General features: G+C 40.9%; 1 protein-coding gene across 1 annotated transcript in view; it reads left to right on the plus strand.

Moving 5' to 3' along the window:
• Positions 1-24,616, plus strand: part of frmd3 (FERM domain containing 3) — a gene marked incomplete at both ends in the record, with an annotated part of 44,488 nt that extends 19,872 nt beyond the window's left edge. The window contains 13 exons of the mRNA XM_080051873.1: positions 184-265; positions 1,978-2,075; positions 5,080-5,203; positions 6,644-6,731; positions 8,801-8,889; positions 9,791-9,854; positions 10,159-10,194; positions 12,808-12,896; positions 14,401-14,475; positions 15,812-15,880; positions 16,104-16,228; positions 23,343-23,583; positions 24,136-24,616. Coding sequence (XP_079907999.1) covers positions 184-265; positions 1,978-2,075; positions 5,080-5,203; positions 6,644-6,731; positions 8,801-8,889; positions 9,791-9,854; positions 10,159-10,194; positions 12,808-12,896; positions 14,401-14,475; positions 15,812-15,880; positions 16,104-16,228; positions 23,343-23,583; positions 24,136-24,616 — 1,661 coding nt within the window. The remainder of the gene's footprint in view (positions 1-183; positions 266-1,977; positions 2,076-5,079; positions 5,204-6,643; positions 6,732-8,800; positions 8,890-9,790; positions 9,855-10,158; positions 10,195-12,807; positions 12,897-14,400; positions 14,476-15,811; positions 15,881-16,103; positions 16,229-23,342; positions 23,584-24,135) is intronic.
• Positions 24,617-25,386: the final 770 nt, after the last annotated feature.

Here is a 25,386-nt window from a genome sequence, read left to right on the forward strand (position 1 = left end):
TCCTCCTATTTTCTCTCCCTCTCCTAGTTAAAGACATCTTCTTTTCTTCCCTCATCTTTCTCTCACCTTTAACTTCTGCATGTTCTCAAATGAAGTTTGACTCCTCTCACTTTCTTTTTCTTCTCTAATTACTTCTCTCTTCTGATCTTTCCTCTCATGCTTGCGTCTCTCTCTTGTCTTCAGCAGCTCAGCAGCCGTACACCATGTGCTTCCGGGTCAAGTTTTATCCCAACGAGCCAATTAAAATCAAGGAGGAACTAACCAGGTAAAGAAATAGCACACACACAACGTTCATGAGTGATGTATTAAGAAAGGGGGGAATAGAGAAAGACGGACGGTACAACTTGTCTTTTCCTTGATCGAGAGCAGTTTTTTCAACTCACAACTTAACTAAATAAATTTCAATAGTTTGATAGTGTAAGAGCCAAATAGGGAGTGGTTCAACAATTATTGATTTGATAACAATATCCCAGGGCTTCAGTATGTTGAAAGATCAAGATCAAATGTACTGTGTGACGTTGACAGCCATCTCAATGACTGATTTTCCCCTTATTTGCTTCTTTTTGACAGTCTGTGAAACATTAGGCAAATACATAATGAGATTCATAAATACAACAGGCACCAATTCTCTCTTCCCAGCTTTTCCATCGTGTTCTCTCTCTCTCTCTCTCTTTCTCTCTCTCTCTCTCTCGCATCCATCTTTTTGAGATCTCTCTATGATTTCATCCCTAAGGTGTCTTCCTCCCTCCCTTTTGCTGGTCTGTATCCCAATAATCACAGCTTGCTCTCTATCCTCAGGTGTCTCTTCACATCTCTCAGCTCATATTGGTGTGTCTCCCTGTCCTCTTCACCGTTTAATTATTTAAAGGTGTTTTTGTAAATCGTCCATATCATTTAAACTTGTATCTGTGTTTTTCACAAGTCTCTTTAGATTTTTAATATATCACTTTTTGTTTACCCCCCATCTTTTCACAGTTTGAAAAACAACTGCATTTTTTTGTATTTCATTTCTGGTCATTAGCTCGTCTTAGAGTTAATTAAACCCATGATACATTGCTGCTGCTGAGTTTGGAGTGGAACTGCATTTGGAAACTTCAGAGAGAATTACAGCTAGTGATAAAATAAAGTTCAATTGAGGGCACATTGATGTTTTTTTTTATTCAAAATTCTTAACTATTATGCTAATGTGTGTGTGTGTGTGTGTGTGTGTGTGTGTGTGTGTGTGAGAGCGTGCGTGCGTGTGTGTGCTGTGTGCTCCATGTTCACCAGTTTGCAGCAATGTTATAGGAAGTCTGCATTTTTCCTACTCCAGAAATAAAACTATTTAGCTGTAGCAGCAGCAGCATAGTTGTCACTCCATCCAGCCCTTCTTTCCTTTCGCTGATTCTCTCACTTTAGTTCGAAAACATATTTATTGAGTCAGTTGACCGTGGTCTTATTCACCTCTGGAAACACATCTGGAAACTCATCTGTATCCATGGCAACACTATACCCCATAGCTGCGGCATTTCTCGTCTCCTAGGTAACATGCAGAGACAAATGGGTATGTCAGCAGTGAGCCAACAACACAAGCCGCTTCCACAGTAACTTCAATATAAGTTTGCTGCAGTATGGTAGTTGTTTCCATAGCAATGCTCTTTCTAATTCCCATAGTAACACAGCTGGACCATTATGAATGTAAGGACAGTAATATCTTAATTTTTTTTAATGAATTTGACTGGTAAACATCTTGAAACATTTCAGGGTAGATAACATGATATTATGACGATGAGACATTAGGAAATTCTTGTAATGTATCATGTTTGAGTTTATCTGCAGCCCATTTTACTAAATAAATAGTTACACCAGGTTCAGCGATGATGCACATCCACATGAACATTTTCTACATATTTTTTAGGACAAACACTGCTACAAATGTAAAGCACATTGAGGTTGAGTGGCATTAACCGTGTGTGTGTGTTGTGTCTTTGTGTCCAGGTATCTCCTGTACCTCCAGCTGAAGAGAGACATCTACCATGGTCGTCTCCTGTGTCCTTTTGCTGAAGCTGCATATCTGGGAGCCTGCATCGTACAGGGTGAGGTCTAGTGATAGAGAGGGAATCTAATCACTACTAGTGATTAAGCGTGTTACAGTTAAACCCATTTAATATTTGTATGTATTGGCAAATGTATGTGACAGGCTCTTCTACATATTTTTTCCAGTCCTTTAACTCTTGTCAGATTCTGTCAGATTCAGATGTATTTATTTTAAAACAGGGACATTGCATATTGATGGACATTTACATGTTAAAGGTCCCATATTATGCTAAATGCACTTTTTAAATGTGTTCCAACATATCCATGCGTCCACGGTGTGCCTAGAGACTGCCAAAATATCAAAAAAAATAACCATCTCTCCTTTTCTCACTCTCCCCTTTTCTGAAACCCCCACCCCTCCCCCCAAAAACACTCCAGTCAGAATTATCCCCTTTTCTGACCTCACAAACCGTAAAGCCAGAAGCTTCCACTGTGCAGCCCACACCCCTTTTTCTTATTGGTCCACGGCCCTGACAGACAGAGGGCGAGGCGTATCTGGCTTCGCTTCCGGACAGGGGGCGGGGGGAGCTCAAAGATTGTATATTTACGAGGGGACCTGCAACTCTTTTTTTAAAAATAGGCCATTGTGAGATTAGCTGAACATCAGCATAGTATAATAAATTATCTGAAAGTTTTTTTCAGCAAACAATTAAAGAAAAACGTATTAGGGACCACTAAGACCATATAATATGGTGTATAATAGAACCGAAAAGTGTATAATATGGGAGCTTTAATATGTGTAATTTTAGCCAGTTGCTCCAATCCAACACATAATGTCCAACACATTAAGGGAGTCATGACAGATCAGTGGGGATAGGCCTGAGCAATTTCACTGCTGAAACGGTGTAACATCTTGTCCTCGACACATTGTTCACCTGTCACATTCGTCAAAGTACTCTGCTTTTATGAATGAAAGATACAGATGAATACATTATCATCAAAACTGCAATCAAAAGTGACTGTAGACTCATTTCAGATTGCATAATGATGCATGACATTTGCACTGTTCATATGCCCAAGGAATTCTGAATTTAAATGGGTAAAAGTGATCCTGCCTAAGCTATTTATGTTCTCTTGACAAAGTGACATTTATTACATGAACAACCCCAGCAGAGAAACATGCCTGACAGATGCCTTCCCCGTTACAGATGAGGGTTGGGTTGCACCACTAGACTATATATCACATAATCGCATATATCACAATCAATGTGTGTATACATATATGCATCTAATTTATGTCGACCAATACAATTTAAGAAATTACTCAGCAAGTAAAGGCTTGCGATGAAACATCTGTAGAATCTGTCCAATCAAATGCAACTAACAGGGTAAATGGGAAGTCACTGTGGCATCACAAGCTGTAACATAACATATTAAGCGTACCCACTAATCCTCTATACGTATATAGGTAATGCTTTGCTTCATTTCTATAAAAGCTACATAATGGATAACTATGTGTTTCAGATTTAGCCAGTGTGCATAGGAAGATCTGTAAATATTAATTATGATAATCTGTTTAGCAATTATTTATATACATTTTGATTATGTGTCAGGTCCGACATGTCGACCATATTTAATTTGGTTTTAGTTGGAAAAATATTTAGTACCCACTAATTTTTACATGAAAACTAGTTTTTGCGGTGAAACCTGTTTGTTGAATCTCCACATAGTAAACTCTTGTGTCCAAACTATCACTCTGTTTGTCTGGTCTCTGCCTCATTAACTGTCTGCATTTCCAGTCAATAGATTGATGTTATAATCCTACATTCTCAAACACCACAAGATGTATAAGGACTGCTGGGAAAAGGAATAAGGGAGAGTTTTTCCACTTCAGTTAATTAACAGTAACAGTTTAATGTTGAATCACAGTGCGGACCCACTAGGTTTAATATGGATTAAGCATGGAATTAGCTGAGCTCTATCATATAATTGAACTCTTCTAGCTGATGCACAAATCGCTAAACTGTGCAAACACTCTTTTGATTGGCTCATATCCCCGGAGAGCAGAGTGTGACTGGCTGTGTTATCTCGACACAGAGCGTATCATTGGCTGCTCTGATAAACGAGGGCAGGTCCCTGTCCCACTTTGTCAGAGTCTTGATTACAGAGCTGGAGAATAGGTTGAGGATTATTGTTTAATTAAACTCCAGGCAAGTATATGATGTAACCTTTATTGTGACCGCTAATTAAGAACTGGTATAGGAGAGAAAATAAGCGTTGGTTAGAACACTGTACTGGATTCAATAAGAGACATTTGTATCTATCAGGATTATGGTTATCCTGTGGGGATAAACATATTATAAAAAGGATCAGATCACCCCTTCGCTGATGACACAAAGATGTTAAATCAGATGTTAAGAGAACTGTTTGAGAACATGTGTTTATTCTATTTTTGGTGGAAAGTATCACAAAAAGATAGATTGACCCCACTGTCACATTTTTCTACACCAAACAGCTAGTTAGCTTAGCATAATGACTGAAAACAGGGGCAAAACAGCTAGCCAGAGGTTACAAATTCCACCTGCACTTCTGAAGCTCACTTATTAACTCATTAGTGCTTCTAAGCAAAGATTCAAAAAGGACAACATGCCATTTTACAGAGCCATTATGTGACAGAATATTTTTTTATTGCGTGGATCAAATCAGTTATCGGGAAACTTGAAGGAGTCCAGAGGTTACTACTCCAGACCAAGAAATAGTCCAGCATATAAACCCATTTAAAATTTAAAAATTAAATATGTTCACCTCAATTTTTTACAGTTTACACAAAGAATATATTAAATGGGTATATTTGGCTTATTTTGGTCGGCGCCTGGATGGCTTTTTACCCCCGTTTCCAGTCTTTATGCTAAGCTAAGCTTCATATTTAACATACAGTACGAACATCAATTGCTACTGCTTGAACATTTTGAATTTGGAGTATACACATTTTCTAAAAAAATATGTTATCCTGTTTTGTTTTATACCTTCTTTTTTTACACTGATATCACCCTCTGTCTTCAGCTGAGCTCGGGGACTATGACCCAGAGGAGCACCCATCACACTACATCAGAGACTTCAAGCTGTTCCCTAAACAATCGCTCAAACTGGAGAGGAAGATTATAGAGTTACACAAGAACGAGCTCAGGTAAAAGAGAGAATGTGTGTGTGTGTGTGTGTGTGTGTGTGTGTGTGTGTGTGTGTGTGTGTGTGTGTGTGTGTGTGTGTGTGTGTGTGTGTGTGTGTGTGTGTGTGTGTGTGTGAGTGTGTGTGTGTGTGTGTGTGAGAGTGTCTGGTGGGAGTTATTTGTTCATTGATGCTGCGTCTGCGTGATCCTTTTATCGTTTGATTTTAGTGACAGGTGTGGATGCTCAGTCCTGTGATCTGTTTTCAAAACATGCTGTGTAGACAATTGTCTACTTGGCAGACATCGAAGCGATTTATGTATTTCTGGCTTGAGACAAAATTGGATGAAACCCAGAGATTTGTATTTCTCTGTAATTGCAAAAGGTATTTTGCCACAGATTTAGCTGAAAGTAAATAAGAACTGAAATGAATTTGCAGACAGAGAACCATGAATTATTTATTTCACACTCGGTTTGGACACCTTGCTTGTTGCAGCAGTATTTCTGATATTTGAAGTGTGATGAAAAACTTACAGGACAGATAGGTATAAAACATGAGCTAACCCCAGACCCAATCAAATTGATCCTCTCGTGGATCCTCTTTTAATCTGCATGTGATCAGAAGCATTGCTTTTTGATCAAATAAAATACATAAATATAATCCCTGTTATGTTAGTTTTGGAATAAACTGCAACATGAGCAAAGAGCTGAATTAAAAGAGGAGCAGATTAATGCACCCCAATGTTTCTGCATAAATAAACCATTGAAAGTGAAAAAGATTTGACAATGTTAAATCGATGTCTGTACTCTGCACGAACATAGTAAATAAATTCCCAAATAATAAGATCACAATATAGACAGTAAAATAAGGACGGCTCATGACGGATGTTGTTAGTGGTTGTTTGTGTTTGTGACTGTCACACTTTAAGACTGGATTACAGAACATCAAAGACAAATCCTTTATTTCCCACAGCACAGAGGCAGATGATGCTAAATGCTCTGTCTGCCCTGATGGGTCCTACACAGACAGGATTAACAGCATGTAGATTATTACTGAGGAGGTGCACAAAGAGTCTTCAGGTGATTTACAAATGGACTGGGCGGCAGTGTGTGTCTGTGATATGTGGTATATGTAAATATTTTTTTTTATATAGTCCTGCAGTTCTTTAATGAGTAAAGCCTTTTCCTCCATGTGTATGTGTGAACAATGATTCATTTCTCTGGAGTGAAGATGAGTAGGACTGAACATCGCTCAGTTTCTTGACTGTGCAGCACTTCTTAGACAAAAGAACAAGTAAAACGTCAACACAATTCTGGTAACCCTATCAGTCCCAGCAAAATGCCAGTGTTCACAGGTTTAAGTATTCATGCCAGTCAATATGTCATTGCCACGTTGGGACATATGCTAAAGGAATCAATGTGTTTTTAAATGAACCCCTCCTCTCCTCTCCTCTCTCTTTTAGTGGCCAGTGTGCTGCATTAGCAGAATTGAACATGGTCCAAAGGGCTCACAGCCTGGAAACGTATGGAGTTGATCCTCACCCATGCAAGGTAACATTATTGGAAAATATACACTTCGATCCAGTCCGACTGTGAATCCTGGTGCTGTTGATACTGAATAAAATGTTGTTTTCCCTATAACTATTGCTGCATTTTGTTGATCATAACTTATGCTGGGCTTACACTAGAGGACTTTTAAAAGACTTTGAAAAGACTGAAGACTGAAACCCTCTTACATCTGAAGACAATCAACTCACACCTGAAGACAACTAGTCATTAGTTTTCAGTCACAGAGTGAGATTTTGAAAAGACAGGGGGTCTCATATTGCAAGACTACAACTAGATTCCTTTTGAGATTAATATTATTTCCGCAAACGCGATAGTGATTATTTAATTAAAAAAAGGTTAATTCAATATTCCGAGCGGGGGACTTTCTTTAGTTATTTGACCATCTTTATTTGCTGATCTCGTCCCCCAATAACTTTAACTCCTAACCCTGTATTTGACGGTAAAGTGTTAAGGTTGCGCGGCTGTCAGCCTGGTTCTCCCGCCGAGGCTTCAAGGAAAAAGTGTCCGAAATAAATGCCTGCACAGGCGGACACAGGTCGCGACTAATGCCGATCCTCTTGCGTCGTGCTTGGTGCATGCGAGAGTGTGACAGTGTTTACGTCATTTCGCTTGAGCCAACCCCTTAAGACTAACGATAATATCAAACATGTTTGATAATGTCGGAACGTCAAGACAGGAAGAAGACTGGCTGAAATCGGGTCGGAAGACCACCATACACCAAACGACTGAGATTAGGTGCGCGCGCCACAACTCCAGCACAACTTCTGTGATTTCAGTCCGACATTGGAAGATTGTCTGCGACTGTCAAATCGCGTGAAAAGTCATGTAGTGTAAGCCCAGCATTAGATGACCTCGACGTCATGCCTCCATCTTTGTCAAACATTGTTCATTTGTTAGAAGTCACTTTACTGAAGTAAATGTTTAAGATGAGCTCGTTTCTCTGCTCTGTCATCTCTTCCAGTATGTACAAAGTCATGCTCTCTTTTGTCACTGTACATTTTATTGTTAATCTTAGAGCAAGTAGTAATTATAAAAAAATATTAAAACTTTGCCAACATTCATTTACATTTACACATTTTGGCTTGTGTGCAGAGACCGACTGTGCTAACTACACACTCACCGACTTGTCCTTTTTATCCCTTGCTTGTTTGCCCTTAATTTGCATGTTAAACGGACGACTATGCACATGATTAACTTCAGCGACAGCAGCCGTTCAGCAAACCTGAGGGTTCACTGACATCATTATATTGGATACCAAAAGGAGCTTGGTCTGTTCAGAAATCATTACTTGAAATCGATATTCTTTGATTGTTCAGATGTAATATTGGCTTCAGCAGGTCAATGGCATTGACTCCATCCTTCTACTGTTAGTGTCAACACTGGACATCATACAGTGGTTCATTTGGCACTCAAGGTTGTACTGTGACATGATTACTGGTTGTACTTTTTCTCTTATTTTGTTGGAATAGAGTGAACACGCTCAATGTGATTGTTCAAAGTCATATGTTAAAGTCTGCTGTGTGATGATTCTGGCCCAGACAGAGTGTGAAATAAGGACAAGGTCTCATGGGCGGGCTCATGAAAGCATGCTATGCAGATTAACGAGATATTTAAATTCTGTCTTTTGGAGAGGATCTCTTTCATCTACCCCCAGTCTTTTCAGTGGGAACTGTGCAGAAAGATTTACAGAGAGATAAAGAGGGGAAAAGCAGCAGAGGAATGAAGGTCTATAGTCGATAAACCATGATGTTGGAGAGTGCGAGGAACATACTGTGTCCTGCTGTTTCTGTGGAGTTTCATTTTCCCCTCACTGTATCACAACATGTACCTACCTGCTCTGGATTGTCTGTGCCTTGTTGTTCTTGATGCCAGTCACTGCAAATTGCGGTACCATGGAGATTATTGATGGCCCACTTCTCTCCCCGCTGTAAATCCACCTATATCCCGTAATGCTGTGTGCTGACTCTCACTCTGCGTGTTCGCGCGTGTGTGTGTGTGTGTGTGTGTGTGTGTGTGTGTGCGTGTGCGTGCGTGCGTGTGTGTGTTTGCAGGATTTCACAGGCTCCACAGCCTTTCTCGGGTTCACGGCGACAGGTTTTGTTGTCTTCCAGGGAAACAAGAGGATCCACCTCCTCAAATGGTACAAATGTGTTCCCTCATTCTTGACTTGAAAACTGAAAGCATGCAAATTAAACATGTAGCCTCTATTGCATCGTATTGATAATTGACAATAAAGTTGACTTGACTATTGTAACACTCACTGAATATTTTATTCAGGAGGAGCCATTTAAAAGTGATGGTCTCTGACTTGAATTGTCAAGCCAGAGCTTTGTTGCCTGCCACGCAGCACACAGTTACAGTGCCTAAATATTTCACTTTTTAGCCTACTACTTATGAGTAAAAAATAAATGCAAATCAAGATGATAATTAAAGGTCAAAAGTAAAAGTTCTGATTATTCAGAGTAATCCATTGTAGATTGTTTCATTGTGTTCTACTGCATTTGATGTTGCAGCCATTACGCTATATCTAACTACTTGTGTTTAGTTTAAGCTATAATACATTATTATGTAATAAGAAGACTAAAAAAATAACAAAGAATACTAAAAAATAACAATATATACCTATTTAAGGTACAAACAACATTAATGTTAAGTAACGTACAAGTACAGTACAAGCATCCCAAAATTGTACTCAAGTGCAGCACTCCTTTAGATATAGGCCTACTTGTTTTTATTCCATCATTGTGAAATGGAGTGAAATGTTAACAAACTAATGTTAACAAACTAAAAAGGCATTTTTTAGGGTTTACAGTACTGTATGCCATGGCTATAAATACACTAAAACAACTGTGATAATCATACTGCAACAGCTTTAATTGTATCCTGAATAATTAGTTTATTGTTTCATATGTTTCCGGTCAATATAAGTTTCCTTCAGTGTCATAACCCTGACCTTTGCTGTTAAGTAAGATTTATTTTTATCATCAAGCGTATCGTCACTAAGATATGTTTTGACGTCATAACGTTGTGGTCCTTTGTAGGACTGACGTAAGCAAGCTGAAGTTCGAGGGGAAAACCTTTTACGTCATCGGGATTCAGAAAGAGGTGAGAGCAGCTTCCTCCTGTACTCAATATTTCCTCTAGAAAGAGGAGAGTGGAATGAGCTGTGTAGTTTGCTCCACAATGATGATGAATCATGTGGTCTTGTACTGTAGATGCACAGTTACTGTTTACATCCTTTATTCTCATTCCTCATTCCTTCCTTCCTTTCTTCTTTTCCTTTCCCCCTAGCTTTCTTCATCTGTGTAGTGGTTTCACCAGCTAAAAGTGCTATGAAACTGTACTGTACTGTATGTGAAATCCTGTCCTCCCATCACACACACACACTGTATGTGTGTCGCTGTTTCAGATCTCCTTAACAGGCAGGATTCACTGTAACAGGATGGTGGGTGTGTTACGACTAACCTCGTCGCTCATATTACGTGTCCACTGTGGCTCAAATATGAGACTCCTTCCGTTACATCGATGTTAGGACATGTCTGACATCTGTGACACATATGAATTATAGTGTACTTCTATGTGAAACTGTCACACTCGAGTGTTGAAATTACAACTATAGCAGGTGTCTTGTATTTGGGACACATGTTTCATCTGTACCCCTTTATGTTTGTCATCCGGTTCAGAGCTGTGGTAGATTCTGAGCAGTTTTGGTCATTTTTGGTTAGCCTAATAAATGTGCACACACCTGAGATGTACCTTTAAAAATACTTGAAATGGTACTGTAGTTTAAATCTGGCTGCTCACCAATTAACCAATCAATCAGTGATGACACTTCACTTATTCTCTTCAGTACAGAAGCTTAAACCGTCTCTCATCTCCGCTCAGCTTCTGTCTGTCTGTCTGTCTGTCTGTCTGTCTGTCTGTCTGTCTGTCTGTCTGTATGTATGTTTGGCGACTCATGAGTGGCTGAAGATGCAGTTTTATCTTTGTGTTTCTGTCTCTTCTCTCTGTGTGTAAACATAGTCTTCAATGGTAAGTAAATACAAGTAATCATAGCAGCACAATCCTCTTAAATCCTCAAATTGATGCCTCTATCCATAATCCTGCCCTTACCTCACCTCACTTTATGACTGGAGGAACCGGTTTCATCTCATCCTGGTTTTGGTTGTTTGGTGTTGTGTTTTATATTGTTATATTATACAAAATGTGTCTAAATTCTCAGTTCATTGAATTTATGTATTCATTTTGAGTCTGTGTCTATTAAGTCTGTTCAATTGTCAGTATCCTTGTCCTGTGCACCAATGCCACATACTGTAGCTTCATTATCAGTGAAATATAGATTATAATGCATAATCTATAACGCTCTCCATGTCATGTATTTAATGTCAAGTAGAAAGAAAAATGATTTCTTCTTGTGTGTGTGTGTGTGTAGGGTTGGAAATTAGCTCTTTTTTTTTACCAGGGATTTTTTTTGCCCCTGTGAATTATTTCGGGGACATATCGGATTATTTTATCAAATGTTGGAAAATACCTTGTTTCCTCTAACAGGATTCTGCAAATCAAATTTAAGACCCTGGCTAATTTCCTACCCTATTCTGTATATACAGTATATTCACAAGATTTTTCTATGTATTTTATCCAGATTTAAATCATGTATTACTGTGTTTTGTTATCCACTGTGGGACAGCTCACCGCATGATTTCACTCTTTGCCCTCACCTCTGTTATTAAGCCTTGAACACATTCACTTAACTGTCCCACTTTGAGCTGATAGCACCTTTACATGGCTTTACTACGGCAAAATGTGCTTAAAACGTCTTTTTAAACAGCAACTTTTTGTCTGTTATTTTATTACAAATTTTAGTCACTCAGATCCCAGCTTAGAGATAGATTTGAATGATTCATGTAAACAGGTTTTACAATACACTGTGGGGTAACAGTTAAAACCCTCTGGTGTTTCCCAATGATTCAATGACACAAAAAGCAAGGCTAAAAATTATTTGTAATGCTGTTGTCTTCTGGTATTGAGGTTATTTAACTTGTCTCGCGTTGACCTCCAAAAATCAAAGCTTGTTTCCTCTTATCACTTGTAATGTTAAATGTCGTTATTTCAAAGACACAAGGTACATTTTCATGTTATCGAGAGAAAAGGAGCGCTATTTAATAATTAGGGAATATTCAACCCATTATCACAAAAGGTCCTCTCTTCTTATTAAATATAATGTTATCAGAGTTTCTATAATTATCTTGAGTTGTCAAGAAAACGCTCATTTGTTTTTGAAGAAAAGGGAATTTAATAAATGCAAGCACATCCATGCTCTCCGTATATTTCACAATATATGTCTTATACAATTTACTTCCATGCTGTAAAAGCCTGTTCGCATGCCACTCAAAGTGGGACCAAAGACAATTTGTCAATATTGTATCATGCAGTTCTGGTACTTTCACACACATGGCCACTGCAGCACATGTGTGTAAATCACACCTATATACAGTTTATCAGATAACTGATGTGTTACAATGAGGGTGATGAGCAATACGGCTGACTCTGAGGAAGGGGACTAACTGAAAACTGTGTCTGAGGTTTTTTTTTTTCATCAGTCCATGATTTAAGGTCCAAATCTTTTTGTTCATATACAATGTAGAGGTAGCCTATGTTGTTGCTTGGCTGTAACTCACTCCCATGTTATTGATCCAAGTGTATCATCTTTGACTGCTAAGCCTTGTTGTGCATTGAATGGGTGTCCCATATTACCAGACTGAAAACTACACATTTACAGGAATATGTCCCTCCTCCTTGTCCATAAAGACCCATGTTCTGCAAGCTACAAGGCTTTTTACTGCTGCAGGCTTTGGCCAAATCACTATATCTGTCTTGCATCTTGCTAAGCTTACGACTCTGGGTCTGTGGGTCAGCATTTTGCACAGCTCCCTCTCATAGTGTTCAGCACTTCTCTTGTCCTTATTCACATGTAATCTTGTTCCTTGTCTGTGTCTCTCTCTCTATCTCTCTCTCTCTCTCTCTCTCTCTCTCTGTTTTTGTCCTTTTCTCTGTGCAGAAGAAACTGGTGTTGACATTTCACACCTCGACCCCTGCAGCGTGTAAGCACTTATGGAAGTGCGGGGTGGAGAACCAGGCCTTTTACAAGTGCGTCTAGACACATACACTTGCACACACACACATATACACGCACACACATACGCTCTCATACACACTCCCATACACTCATCTGGGAAATGTATTGAGCTGCTCTTGAAATCAGAGACACTTGAGACTGTGCTGCATTATTCCATCCTAAAATGTCTCTTCCACCGACAAAATAATAGAACGAAAGAAGCATAATTCCTCATAAAATATACTTAGCCATATTTCATAGTTCCTCTTCTTTTTCCTTTATTATGTTTAGGCTAAAATCAGCTCTCCTCCATGTTGCACTTGTGTTAGCACATTGTCACTCTTTCCGTCCTGTTTTTCTTTCTCTGTGGATTTGCTGCAATATGCTGCTGTCCTTCACTGGGGAGCAGCTGATTGCTCCGAGGCTCTGAATATTGACTTACTATTGACACTGTTGGCATCTCAGGAATGGAAACGAGCTTGGGCTGAAGGCGGAAGTGAATTTTTGCTTGTTCCTTGTTTCAATCATAGTAAACTGAATGTCTTTACGTTTTCTAAGTCGGACAAAACAAGGGCTTTGGGAAACTTTGATGGGCACTTTACACAGTGTGCTGATGTTTTATAAACAGTATATCAAAATATTGGATACTGTACATAATCTTTAGTTGCAGCCTTACCAACACAGACGAGAAAGGCTTCATAAAAACGGAAATTTGAACATGTGAGATTTGTGACAAAAAAAGGCAAACTTATAAAAGCTTGTTGATAACAGTCCTTCCCTGTATAACCCTGGATATTGACATCTCAATGACAGCAGCTCATGTGTCACTGAGAGGCGGACAGGGAGGGATTGGATGTCAGACAAGCATCAGAGCAGCTTAATCAAATCAGAGGGAATTGAATTTGTAAATGGCAGCCAACCTCTACATACAACCTCTCTCTCTCTCTCTCTCTCTCTCTCTCTCTCTCTCTCTCTCTCTCTCTCTCTCAGACACACACACCCACACGCACGCACTCACTCACTCACTCACTCACTCACTCACTCACTCACTCACTCACTCACTCACTCACTCACTCACTCACTCACTCTCACACACACACACACACACACACACACACACACACACACACACACACACACACACACACACACACACACACACACACACACACACACACACACACAGAGCAGACCGGATGTGTGTTACTCTGGCACAAGCTCTGTTGCTCTGGAGTTTCTCAAGATAAATCACCCTGAGCCAAAAATGGAAAAATTACGGTTTGACCTACAGCGTACACTTTCTAAAAAGCTGCAGAGTGAAACACCTTCCTCCTCTGCTTACTAAAGAGGCTAGGCAGTGCACAGCAACTCACTGATGGTACAATACCTACCACTATATGGTCGATGGTGCTGTCTTAACTTTAGAGTCACACACGATTTGCCATGACAACGAGGTGTTTGTACCAGTTGTGTCAGTATGTGTGCTGCTTTGTAAAAATGAAGTTTTCTTTGTTTCCTCCTCCCTCTCTCTGACAGGTGTGCAAAGTCGAGTCAGATAAAGACGGTGTCTAGCAGTAACATCTTCTTCAAAGGCAGCAGGTTCAGATACAGGTGAGACAGTATTCCAGTCAGTCTTCACAAGAGTCGCCATACTTTTCTTTAAAACAGTGACAAGACTAAAGTCTGACGGCAAAATATGTTATATATTTGATACGAGAAAGAGAGGGATGTGTGCCGAGAGATGGAAAACCAAGACAAAGGAAAGAAGGAGGACAAGACTAAACAAAGTGATGAAGGAATGGATACCATGACAGCAAGTGGAGATGCAAAGATACTGTCAGATTCAATTGCTTGAGGTTTTAAAAGTGCAAATTAACCCACACAGTTCATCGGCAGGTCAACTCTTATACTTTGCATTCAAACTTTACCTTTAACTGTAAATCAACTTATTGATTTCAGTCATTGACTAACATCCACAGCAGTAACTGGAATCAAAGTGACCTTGCATTAACCTGAGAAATGTAAATAGAACTTGTCCTGTTGCACCTTGCGACTGCTGTGCTGTGGATCTTAATGCTGCTCCTTCTATTTGTAGTTCAGCACCTACAGTACATGCAGCTTCCTGTCAGTTTCTGTGATTTACTGACACTAATATCACACAAAAGCCTCTGTATGAATCTGATATTGAAGCCCTGTTAGCCCTGATTCTCCCCTCAGACAAAGCTCTTTACCGGGCTTACACTGGAGTCCGCTCCATTTCATCTGCTGGCTAAAGCAGTTTGGCTTAAGGGCTCAACAATGAGTAATAGCATATGGTGGGGTTTTGTTCTGAAATACGGCAATTGGACATGTGTGCAAATGCAAACAGTGAAGAGATGTGTTGTCCACAAAGGAAGGCATATTTGCTAAAGCAGATCACATCAGAGTTGGAGCGGCCGACCACCGTTCATCATACAGCCTTTTTGCAGCATAAGTCCAGAGACCTGTGTTATAAGGTCTACCACCCCAGATGTTTCATTTCACCCTGTAATTTACAACCCACCAATCAATCTCAGCAAACAATAGACTAATGTGTGGGATGCTGGAGCCTGCTGGCTTGGAACAGCGTAGTCAAGAGCCCAGAGAACTCCAGTCGCCCAACAATCAGACTAATGAAGGCACTGACCCAGCTGGCAGGATGCAGCCTTCTCAACAACATACTGTAGAAACAAACCCTATTATGAGCAACAGCTGCAAGACTGGCAGAAAATGACATATTTCTCCTCTCATGTAGTATTATCAGGCAAAAGTCTTATCAAAACCATTTTTTAAAAACACATTATGAGACCGACTGAAGAACGAGATGTTAAAGTCAATCTTTGTCAGTTTAAAACAAGAAGTGTCTCTTTTCTAGTATTGCGTCTTTGCACAGTGTAATGACCTGTCACTGTGTATTTCTCCCTGTCAGTGGGAGAGTAGCCAAGGAGGTGATAGAAGCCAGCTCTAAGATTCAGAGAGAGCCACCAGCGATACGCAGGTAAGGACAAGTGACAACTCACCTTCACTCTTGTAATTCCAAATGGAGTTATTGCCTGCTTGCTGGTTTACAATAATACCCTACCAATGAGGTATGTTACATTGAAAAATCTAATTATCGTCCATTTATGGAGCTCAAACTGAGCAAAGCATTATTCGAGACAATACATATCTCAAGGTAACGCACAAAGCCTTCAATGCAGTTGATGTTTGTGTTTTTTTAGAGCCCAGTTTGGTCAGAGTCGAAGCTTTAGCTCTCTGAGCCATAAAAACCTCATCATGAACATGGAACCGCTGGTACCTGCACTGCCCTCCACCCGGGAATATGAAGAGACGACCACAGACAACGGTAGGATGATACGTAAACACACACACACACACACACACGCACACACATCCCCTTTTGCCACAGACCTCTGGAAAGTCACATGAGGTCTCCCCTGTGTGTGAAGAAGCAAATGCACAACCCTCTGACAGATAGCGTTAATTGAGCAGCTGAGGCTCCAATAACTCCATCAGTCGTGTCTCCCTGGAGACACCCATCGCAGCACGCTAAAAATACCCTTCTGATTCTCCCTAAGTTTACCACCCGGCTTTTGTGTGTGTGTGTGTGTGTGTGTGTGTGTGTGTGTGTGTGTGTGTGTCTATCAATGTTGCTGACCTCATATGGGTTTTACAGAGGAAGATACGCTCTGTTACTCTGTACTGTGTGTGTGTGTGTGTGTGTGTGTGTGTTCAGTGGTTGCGTCATAAAAGTAAGAGTCAAGCACATACATTTGCAGCTTTATCAGTTGCAATTCGTCAGTGCGATGAGGTGTAAACGTGAATGCTGAGAGATATTTCAGTCAAGCTATCCATCATTGTCCATCCTATGGCCCGTTGACTCACAGCTGAACTTGGATCAGTTCTCTCCCCATGTAACGTTAGTAGTGCAGGGTGGCCGGGCTGAGTTACACTGCTACTTATTTTAAGTCATTTTCCCAAGGACGCAACACTATGGGATTAGTTGTTTTCCCTTGTGACATTCTATACATGTCATCATTATTCTCTGTAACCCTTCTCTCTCCGTTATTATTCCGGACACATTCCCTCTGTGACCGATTATCTGATTGAAGCACACATCGTGTTGGGGAAGAGCACAGGGTAAGGTTACACGAGACAAAACGAGAGCTGGGAGGGAAGGAGGAAATTTAAAAGAGATGGAGAGAATGGGAGAGGGAAGGGATTGGACTGCAGGGGCAGACACGATGAACAAATGTTAGGAAGGATGTAAAGAAGGATGAAAAGAAGTTCAGGAGGGAGGTGTGTGTGTGGCTGGCAAAGCATACCAGGAGGAAGTGAGGTGACAATAAGTAGAAATACTATATTAAATGAATGAATGTTGTTTTAAAGCACTAGTTGGTAAGTTGGAACAACTGAATTTTTCCTATTTAAAAGGGACAACACACATTAACATTGACATGAGCACCAGAGTAGTCCACTGTACTGTGGATAGTGTATGAACCTTTTTTTATCAACGCAATCCTGTTTATGTCATCTGGAGTTTGAAAGCTAGACCCTCTTCAGAGAGATTTTAGTGCATGAAACCAACCAAAACTATAAAAGTGAGAGGTCACTTGGTCCGCCCTGTTCAAACTGTAAAAGAATGGCCAAGGAGAGTGATATGCTCACCTTGCAAAGACCATGTCCATATAACTGAGTTATTGCTGTCATGTTGTATCCTTTCTTTTCCTTTATCTCTCCATCCATCCCATCTCCACACATGACAGCACATGACCCTTTGTCATCCACAGACATGGATCATTTTCCTTTTCTATTACCCTCCCTCCTTCCTTCCATCTTTCACGCCGTTCTTCACTTCCTTCATTCTCCAATATCGACCAGAGCCGTGCGGTTGGGCCTTTACACATCCAAAGTACAATCATGCTGGTGGGCCATCCATCCCTCCCTTCACTATGCTGATGGACTTCTTCTATGTTCTCTCACGCCTCTTCCTACAGAATTTACAGTCCTCCCTTTGCTTTCTCCACCTCCTCCCCTTTCTCTGTCTTTGTTCTTTCGTCTCCCCTCATCCCATTTAGAGGAAAATCAATTATTCTTGGCTCAGGGTCAAAATGCTGCAGCAGTAATCATATCGTCTGTCTCAGTTGGTTAGTTTGGGAGGGGCAGGCGGTAGTCATCACCTGTTTGTAACTGTAGTGTTGTATGCTACTTTTTTTTTTTTTTTTTTTTTTTTACCTTTATTTATACAGGTATATCCCATTGAGTCCGAAGACTCTTTTACAAGGGAGACCTGTTCCCATTTACACGTTACCATTCACACACACATTCATACACCGATAGCAGGCTAACTATCGACATTCACACGAGGCAAGGTGGGTGAAGTGTCTTGCCCAAGGACACAACAACTATGACACAGGTGGCAGGGCGGGGATCGAACCTCCAACCCTTTGATCATCGGCTGACCCGCTCTACCAACTGAGCCACAGTCGCCCACATTATTTGTTTTTTGTTTTATCAAATAGTGAAAAAGCTTGCCGTTATGAAGGGTGGCATGATACTAATGACACACCATTTAGAAAGTCTCTCTTAAAAGATGATCTCATGGTGATGCACTTGAGTTGTGCACACCAAAAGGGACAGCGGTAGTTGTTAAGACTCTAAAATATTAATTAAAAAGGAGGGCTTGGAAGAAAGGTTGAAATCCTTCCCTACTTTGTCAACATGGCACACCTGGCCTATCGAATGATGACAGCTTCAAGAAGGCTTTGACTAGGACTTTGGGATAAAGTGTCCCCGAGATGGTCTGGGATCACCGTCTATATTCAGAGCACTAATCTCGGCCATAGGAGAGGAAACAGGAAGCTGACCCAAGGTCAGCACTGACCTTGTTCTGTTTGTACAGGCAGTCCCCTTCTTATCTTCCAAAATCCACACACACACACACACACACACACACACACACACACACACACACACACGGTCTATAGATACCTTTCAAACATTTGCTTAGAGAGATGTATGTGAGTGAATTGAGTTCCTCTCTATCCGTCAGTATTGGGATTTAACAGAAACAAATGTGTCTGATAATAGGAGGAAAAAGACAGAGATACAGAAAGAGTTACAATGAGGAAAAGAAAGTGATCCCCATCCCATCCTGGGTCAGGCCTACCCCTCTGTAATCACAGTTAGATTAGCTGCCCCTCTGCAGCCAGGACCACCTGTTTATTTATAGAAACTGCAGCTTTGGGCCTGATCCTCCTCTAATGCCCCTCCACTCTTTGTTGCCATCACTGGCATTCACAGTAGGACCAGCCGTGTCTGTGTTTCAGAGAGAGAGAGAGAGAGAGAGAGAGAGAGAAAGAGAGAGAGAATGTGTCTGGGGCATGTCTCCCTCACCATCTCCCTCAGTGTGTAGGCATGTGTGTGTGTATAAGTGTGTGTGTTCCTAACCCATCCCGGCCTCAGAGCTCAGTTGGCAGTCCCAGTCACTCAGTTTGGGGCGTGGGGGTCTAACCGCAGACAGCTGGGTTTGGAGTTTGTCATCACTCTGAATAATGGAGGTTCTGGAGCACAGAAACAGCACGGATGTCGGAGGCGGCCTCATGCACAGCAGTTTGGAGATGAGAGTTAGCGATGTCCGGACCAACATAGGAGACACCCTGGGCAGAGCAGGGGGACTAGGCCTGGATATGAGCCCAGATAGACTGCTGCAGGCTGAGGGGATAGATGAGGGACAGGCCGGCCCCATTGAAGTATTCCACCCTGGGACTGAAACTACTACTGATGAGCAGGAGTCATCCATAGTAGTGGCTGAGGCCTTGAGGTGCCAGGTGAAGATTACAACACGGCGGAGCTTACATCTACGTATAGCCAATCACACGGCCAGGGATGTTTACGTGCGGCTGGTCGGACATGGGGGACGCATCGCCGAAGTCAATACTGGACTTCAAAGAAATACGCTGGAACAGAGTAAGATTAAGAAAGCAAAGATACGAACAGGCCACAGGTCAAAAATACATTCAAATAGGCTACATACAAGTTCATTGTCATGTGCATAGTTTTTTTGTGCGCTTCCTAGTATTTGAGTGGCATCCAGTGAATTTTCATTGAACTGTGCATTCCTTCAACACATCATATGAAAAAAGGAGTACGGCTTTTTTGTTCTTTTCAGTGCTGTAAATAAATTACATCGATAACAAAGAGGTGAAATGTGCTGTCTGAACTAGCTAGTTTAGCTCAGCAGTTGCCAGGCTTGTTGTGGCAACTGCGCGGTGCAAACTGTGGATCTAATCTCCTGAAGCTCTCAAGAGTTAGAGTGTGTGTGTGTGTGTGTGTGTGTGTGTGTGTGTGTGTGTGTGTGTGTGTGTGTGTGTGTGTGTGTGTGTGTGTGTTTGTGTGTGTGTGTGTGTTTGTGTGTGTGTGTGTGTGTGTGTGTGTGTGTGTGTGTGTGTGTGTGTGTGTGTGTGTGTGTGTGTGTGTGTGTGTGTGTGTGTGTGTGTGTGTGTGTGTGTGTGTGGGTGTGTGTGGGTGTGTGTGTGTAAGTAGTGAAGGATAAGTAGTTTGCAGCATGCACAAACATCATGTGTGTAGAAGTAGCTACATATCCACTCTACTCATTAGGAAACCATTAATACCTGCTGTATAAGCCAATACTTTAGCATGCCATGTCTCCTGTCTAGATGTGTGAAATACAACTTAGATTTGTGAATGGAAGAGAGAGAGAGAGAGAGAGTGAGTGAGAGAGCAGCTTAAAAGTTATTCGTTTTTTTCATGCTTGTATTACTGTTTAGGTCTTATAAGACGTATATGAGATGAAACTATCAGATTTGTATTGCACTTTAACCTACTTTTGACATTTTGAGTTATTTCATGAAAAGCAAATGGAAGTTCCAGAATGAATCCTAATTCTAACTAAACTATTTGATAAAAGTTTAAATAATGATGTATCATTATAATGCCTTGTAGATTATTTAATATCACAAGATTGGTAACAACACAGTAACTCGACAGTCAGTATTCAGTTTAACTGACATTTTCTAGGAGTGTGTGCAGAATATAATATAGTGGCATCAGGGTGCCCGTTAACTTACTGGTCCCATGTAAGTGAATCTCCACCCTGCTTAAGTGTCCTTGACACCCAACACTGAATCTGCATCAGGTTTAGAAGTGATGCTTTACAGCTGATCCTGTTCTTTCACTTGAACCTTTGCAGGGAGTGAAAGGTTACTCCATCGTACTGTGAGGTATGCACAAGTGTGGAAAGCCTGTCACTGAATTTAGACATTTTAGCATTGTTGATACCATAAACATGATAGCATTCCTAACTTGGCCTAAGGTACATCATTTATAGCACTTTTCTAACACAGCTTATAAAAAGTGTCTTGTGTGTTGCTTCAATGGTGAAGAAATTAACTGAGGGAAAACATACAGCAAAAATGACGGCTCTATTCTTACACCAATACAGTTGTGCAGATATATATATACTTTGGAGGTGTTCAGGTGTTGATGATGAGGTTGCATGACAAGGATTAATACTTCAACGTCAACACTTTGGTAACAGGGGAAAACCCTGCTCTATGAGTACTTGGGTGTGTGTTTGCTTGTGTGTGTGGTGACCACACAGGAATCTAGCACCTTGTAGTGTGAATCTTGTGAATCGCTCATTAAAGGTGAGGCTTGTAAAGTACAGAGTTGACAGTGTTATAAACATGGAAACAGAGGAGTAACTGTGTTTTGTGTTTTCAGTTAAAAGTCTGAATTTATAACATCTGAATTTATAACATCTTACCTTATCTTTAAACATCAAGCATCATGTTGAGGATGCTTGATGTTTACTATAATACACTTGTATTTTATTACAGGTCGGTCTTGCCCTGTATATGCAGTGCAACTTTCCACTGTGAAAAGAAGCAATATGAAAAATGTAGGTCATTACTGGCCAGCTCTGATCATAATTTATTAAAAGTCACAAATAGTAATAGTTCTGGCTATTTTCATCCTTCTTCTTCTAGCTTCCTTACTATGTTTTTTTCAAGTTTAATGCCACACTCCCTCTCTCTCTCTCTCTCTCTCTCTCTCTCTCTCTCTCTCTCTCTCTCTCTCTCTGAGTTTATCTGCCCGTAGCCTTTTTTGCTGACTCTGTTTCCATGGTAGCTGCCACGATTCTCTCATTGTGTCCTTTAATTTCTTTCAAATCGTATCTGAATAAGTTGGCATGGTAACTGATAAGTCACTTTGGCCTTGAGTATACTGTGGATGTTTTTGAAGGTCTTGTTTGACAAATGGATCAAAAGAGGCATTGTGAGGTTGTGTGTGTGTGTGTGTGTGTGTGTGTGTGTGTGTGTGTGTGTGTGTGTGTGTGTGTGTGTGTGTGTGTGTGTGTGTGTGTGTGTGTCTGTGAGAGAGATCATGAGGCTGGATTAGAAAGGTGTTGACAAGTGGAGTCATAAGTCAGTGGACATGTACCCCCCCAGCTACTATTTAATCCATAGCAGAAAAACAGCTGGGCTTGTATTTCAAACACACACACACACACACATACTTACTTTTAGGCATCAGCGATGTCGGGGGGGAATCATCACTTCAATTCAACACCTCAGACTGAAGTGCATCTACACACACTGTATGTTTGTGTGTTGTCTGGCTGCGTCAACAGCAGTCACTCTTACCTTGCAGCATTATTTTTTTCTAATTGAGCTATAAATTGAAATCAGCATACATGAACACATTGAATAACAGCATCATTAAGTTCATCACAGTCTGAACCAGTATGACTTTATGTCCCCTGCCAGCATCCGTAGGCAATGACTTAAAGCTATGACAACACTTGGAGACATGCAGATGGTAACAGTTATATATACCCTAATAGTATAATTATCCTCACATTTTCAGGGTTGAAGCGATGTTGGGTGTTTATTTAGAAACCTTAGGTTTTTTGTTTATACTCTATGTATTGTGGGTAGTAGCTGTGGGTGCTCTGTCCTTAAGAAATACAGGACCGCCATCTTGTGGCTACGTTGTTCAACTGCAGCATACTAAGATACAGCTTAGGTCGACCCTTTGTCCCAGTTATATCCAAAATAAGTGTTTTAAGTATACAACACATTCACTGTGTGAAGGTGGACACTGTTGTTCCAGACTGGGGCAAACAAAAAAACATTGAGAAAACTATTATAAAAGGTGCAGCAGCTCTATCAACAGCTCGGAACATTGCAGTAATAACACCAACACCATCACAGTTCAAATGACCTCCTGTAGCTCAAACTGTGAAGCATCCGCTGTCAAAAGTAAGAAAACATCATCTTATTTAATTTGTATTTTGTATTTCTAGTAATAGATGAGGTTGTTGGCCTTACTCGTGATGATTTGGCTTTCTCATACTCAGGATATCTTTCTGAAAATGGAAGTTTTCTTTGAAGCCGGTTAACGTAAGACTTCTTCTGCTCTTCTTCCCTCACCAGGTGTTGTTGCTGTGAAGGACTCTGTCCCTTTGTCTCCTGTCAAACCCTCAGTCACTCCTACAAACACAGAGCAACAGGCTTCTACCCAAGGAGGAAACACTGCTTTACTCAAGGACCTGCAGCCTCCACGTGTTTCCACGGAAACCTCAAATCTCCGACCTCAGACGCCCAAAGCTGAAAATAAAGTGGAGGAGGACGATGACTCCAGCGGTGCACTCACTATTTCTGAGCTTGTCTACAGGTCCGTAGAGTTTTATTACAAACTATTTCAAATGAAATTAAACATTAGTTTTATAATGGTTTTAAGCCTCTTTCAGCTCAGTGGATTGGTTCTTAACTCGCAGCTTGCTTAACTGACTTGGTTTACTCCCACAGCTCTTATAGTGACATCTTGGGTAGCAGCAAATAGCTGTTTTCAGTTTCAAGCTCAAAGTTATAAAACCCCAATGTACAATACCTGCTCAGCACCAAACAGAAGACAAATTAAAACAAAGCTTTTGAAAATAATGAAGCATTTAGAAGCTAAAGGAGTTTGGGGAGACCAAAAAATAGCTAAAAGGAGATTTAAATATTGGACCAAGATTAGTTAAGTGGTCAGAAATACCAATCTGAATAAATACCCAAGATGGGCCATTATATATTTAATACAATGAGTGTTGACATATACCTATTAACATATAATCGTGCATTTTTTTGACATATTTAAGTTAGTTCTAAAAAAAAAAAAAAAAAACAATTTAGTGTTCAGTTCATGATAATATTTGTTTTCTACATGTGTTTGAAACTCTTCCAGCCCCTGTGCCAGCATGCTACCCACCCCAGTGAACGACAGTCAGGGAGGCGTGGACCTGCTCTTCTCCTCTCCGGTCGAGAGCCCGGCCAGGCTGCTGAGGGAGCTCCACGCCGACCCCGACATCCAGGCCCAGCTGGAGGCCGAGAGGGAGCGGGACCGGGCCTACGAACGCACCCGATTGGCTAACAGGAGTGGAATGGGCGGGGTCCTGACCAATAGCCTGCGTCTGCTGTCGTCCAACGAGAGAGTCAACGCCTGTGTGCTGAGCGTAGCCCGCTTTGTCGCTGTGGTGATGGGCGTGCTGCTCGTCACTGTGCCCACTTTGCTGCTCCTGCTGGAGTCAGACATAGACGTGTCCTTCCTCCACGAGATCCGCCAGACGCCCGAGTTTGAGCAGTTTCACTACGAGTACTACTGCCCACTGCGCCGCTGGGTCCTGTGCAGGGTCAGCATGGCCATGGACAATATCTGGTCAGACTGAAGAGACGAACGCAAGCAGGAGGGAAAAGGAAGTTTAAACGGGAAAGTTAGTAAGCCCAAATGTTTGTCTTAACATGTGATCTTATAGTCAGTCTTAACAACTGGTGTCTCTTTCAGATAAAAGATGCATTCTGCCAATAGGATTTATTTGGATTTGTGAATGTCATGAAAAGGTTCAATGGATCACTTGTCCACAACATTGTAATTTAATTAAAATGGGCCTCAGATGCAAACACTGTCAGGCCCCTAGAATAAGTATGACATTATTTCTGAATGAATTAGCCATATTTAAAAAATTATTTGTTTTAGCTCGTTGGCAGATATTACTGTCTTCAAAAAAAGGATAAATAAGAGTTTAATCAAAGGATCTAATCACTTGTTAAGATAGACACTTTGGCAGGGACGAACTGAAAGAAAAAGGACAAGAATTACAAGTATTAGCGGAGGAACCTGTGGAAGAGATTCTTGGAAATTAAAAAAAGCCATGGACAGAGAAATAGTCACAAACGAGAAGAAAACATTGGTAGGTTTGGTTTTAATAGAAGTTGCGCCGTTCATTCCTGATGCTGACAAGTTGATGCAATGACTCTTTGGTATATATCAAAAACCATTCTGACTGGTTCTCGCCCTCAGAGTGGAGCGTCTGATTGGTCACAGAGGCTGTCAGTCATGACGGAGTGTGTGGGCACAGAAGGAGAAAAGGTTTATTTGTCACTGAACGCAACAATAGCCACAGTCAGAGGTATGTTATATATATTTAAAAAAACAAAA

Source organism: Ammodytes marinus (assembly GCF_949987685.1).
Source record: "Ammodytes marinus genome assembly, chromosome: 2".
NCBI lineage: Eukaryota > Metazoa > Chordata > Actinopteri > Uranoscopiformes > Ammodytidae > Ammodytes > Ammodytes marinus.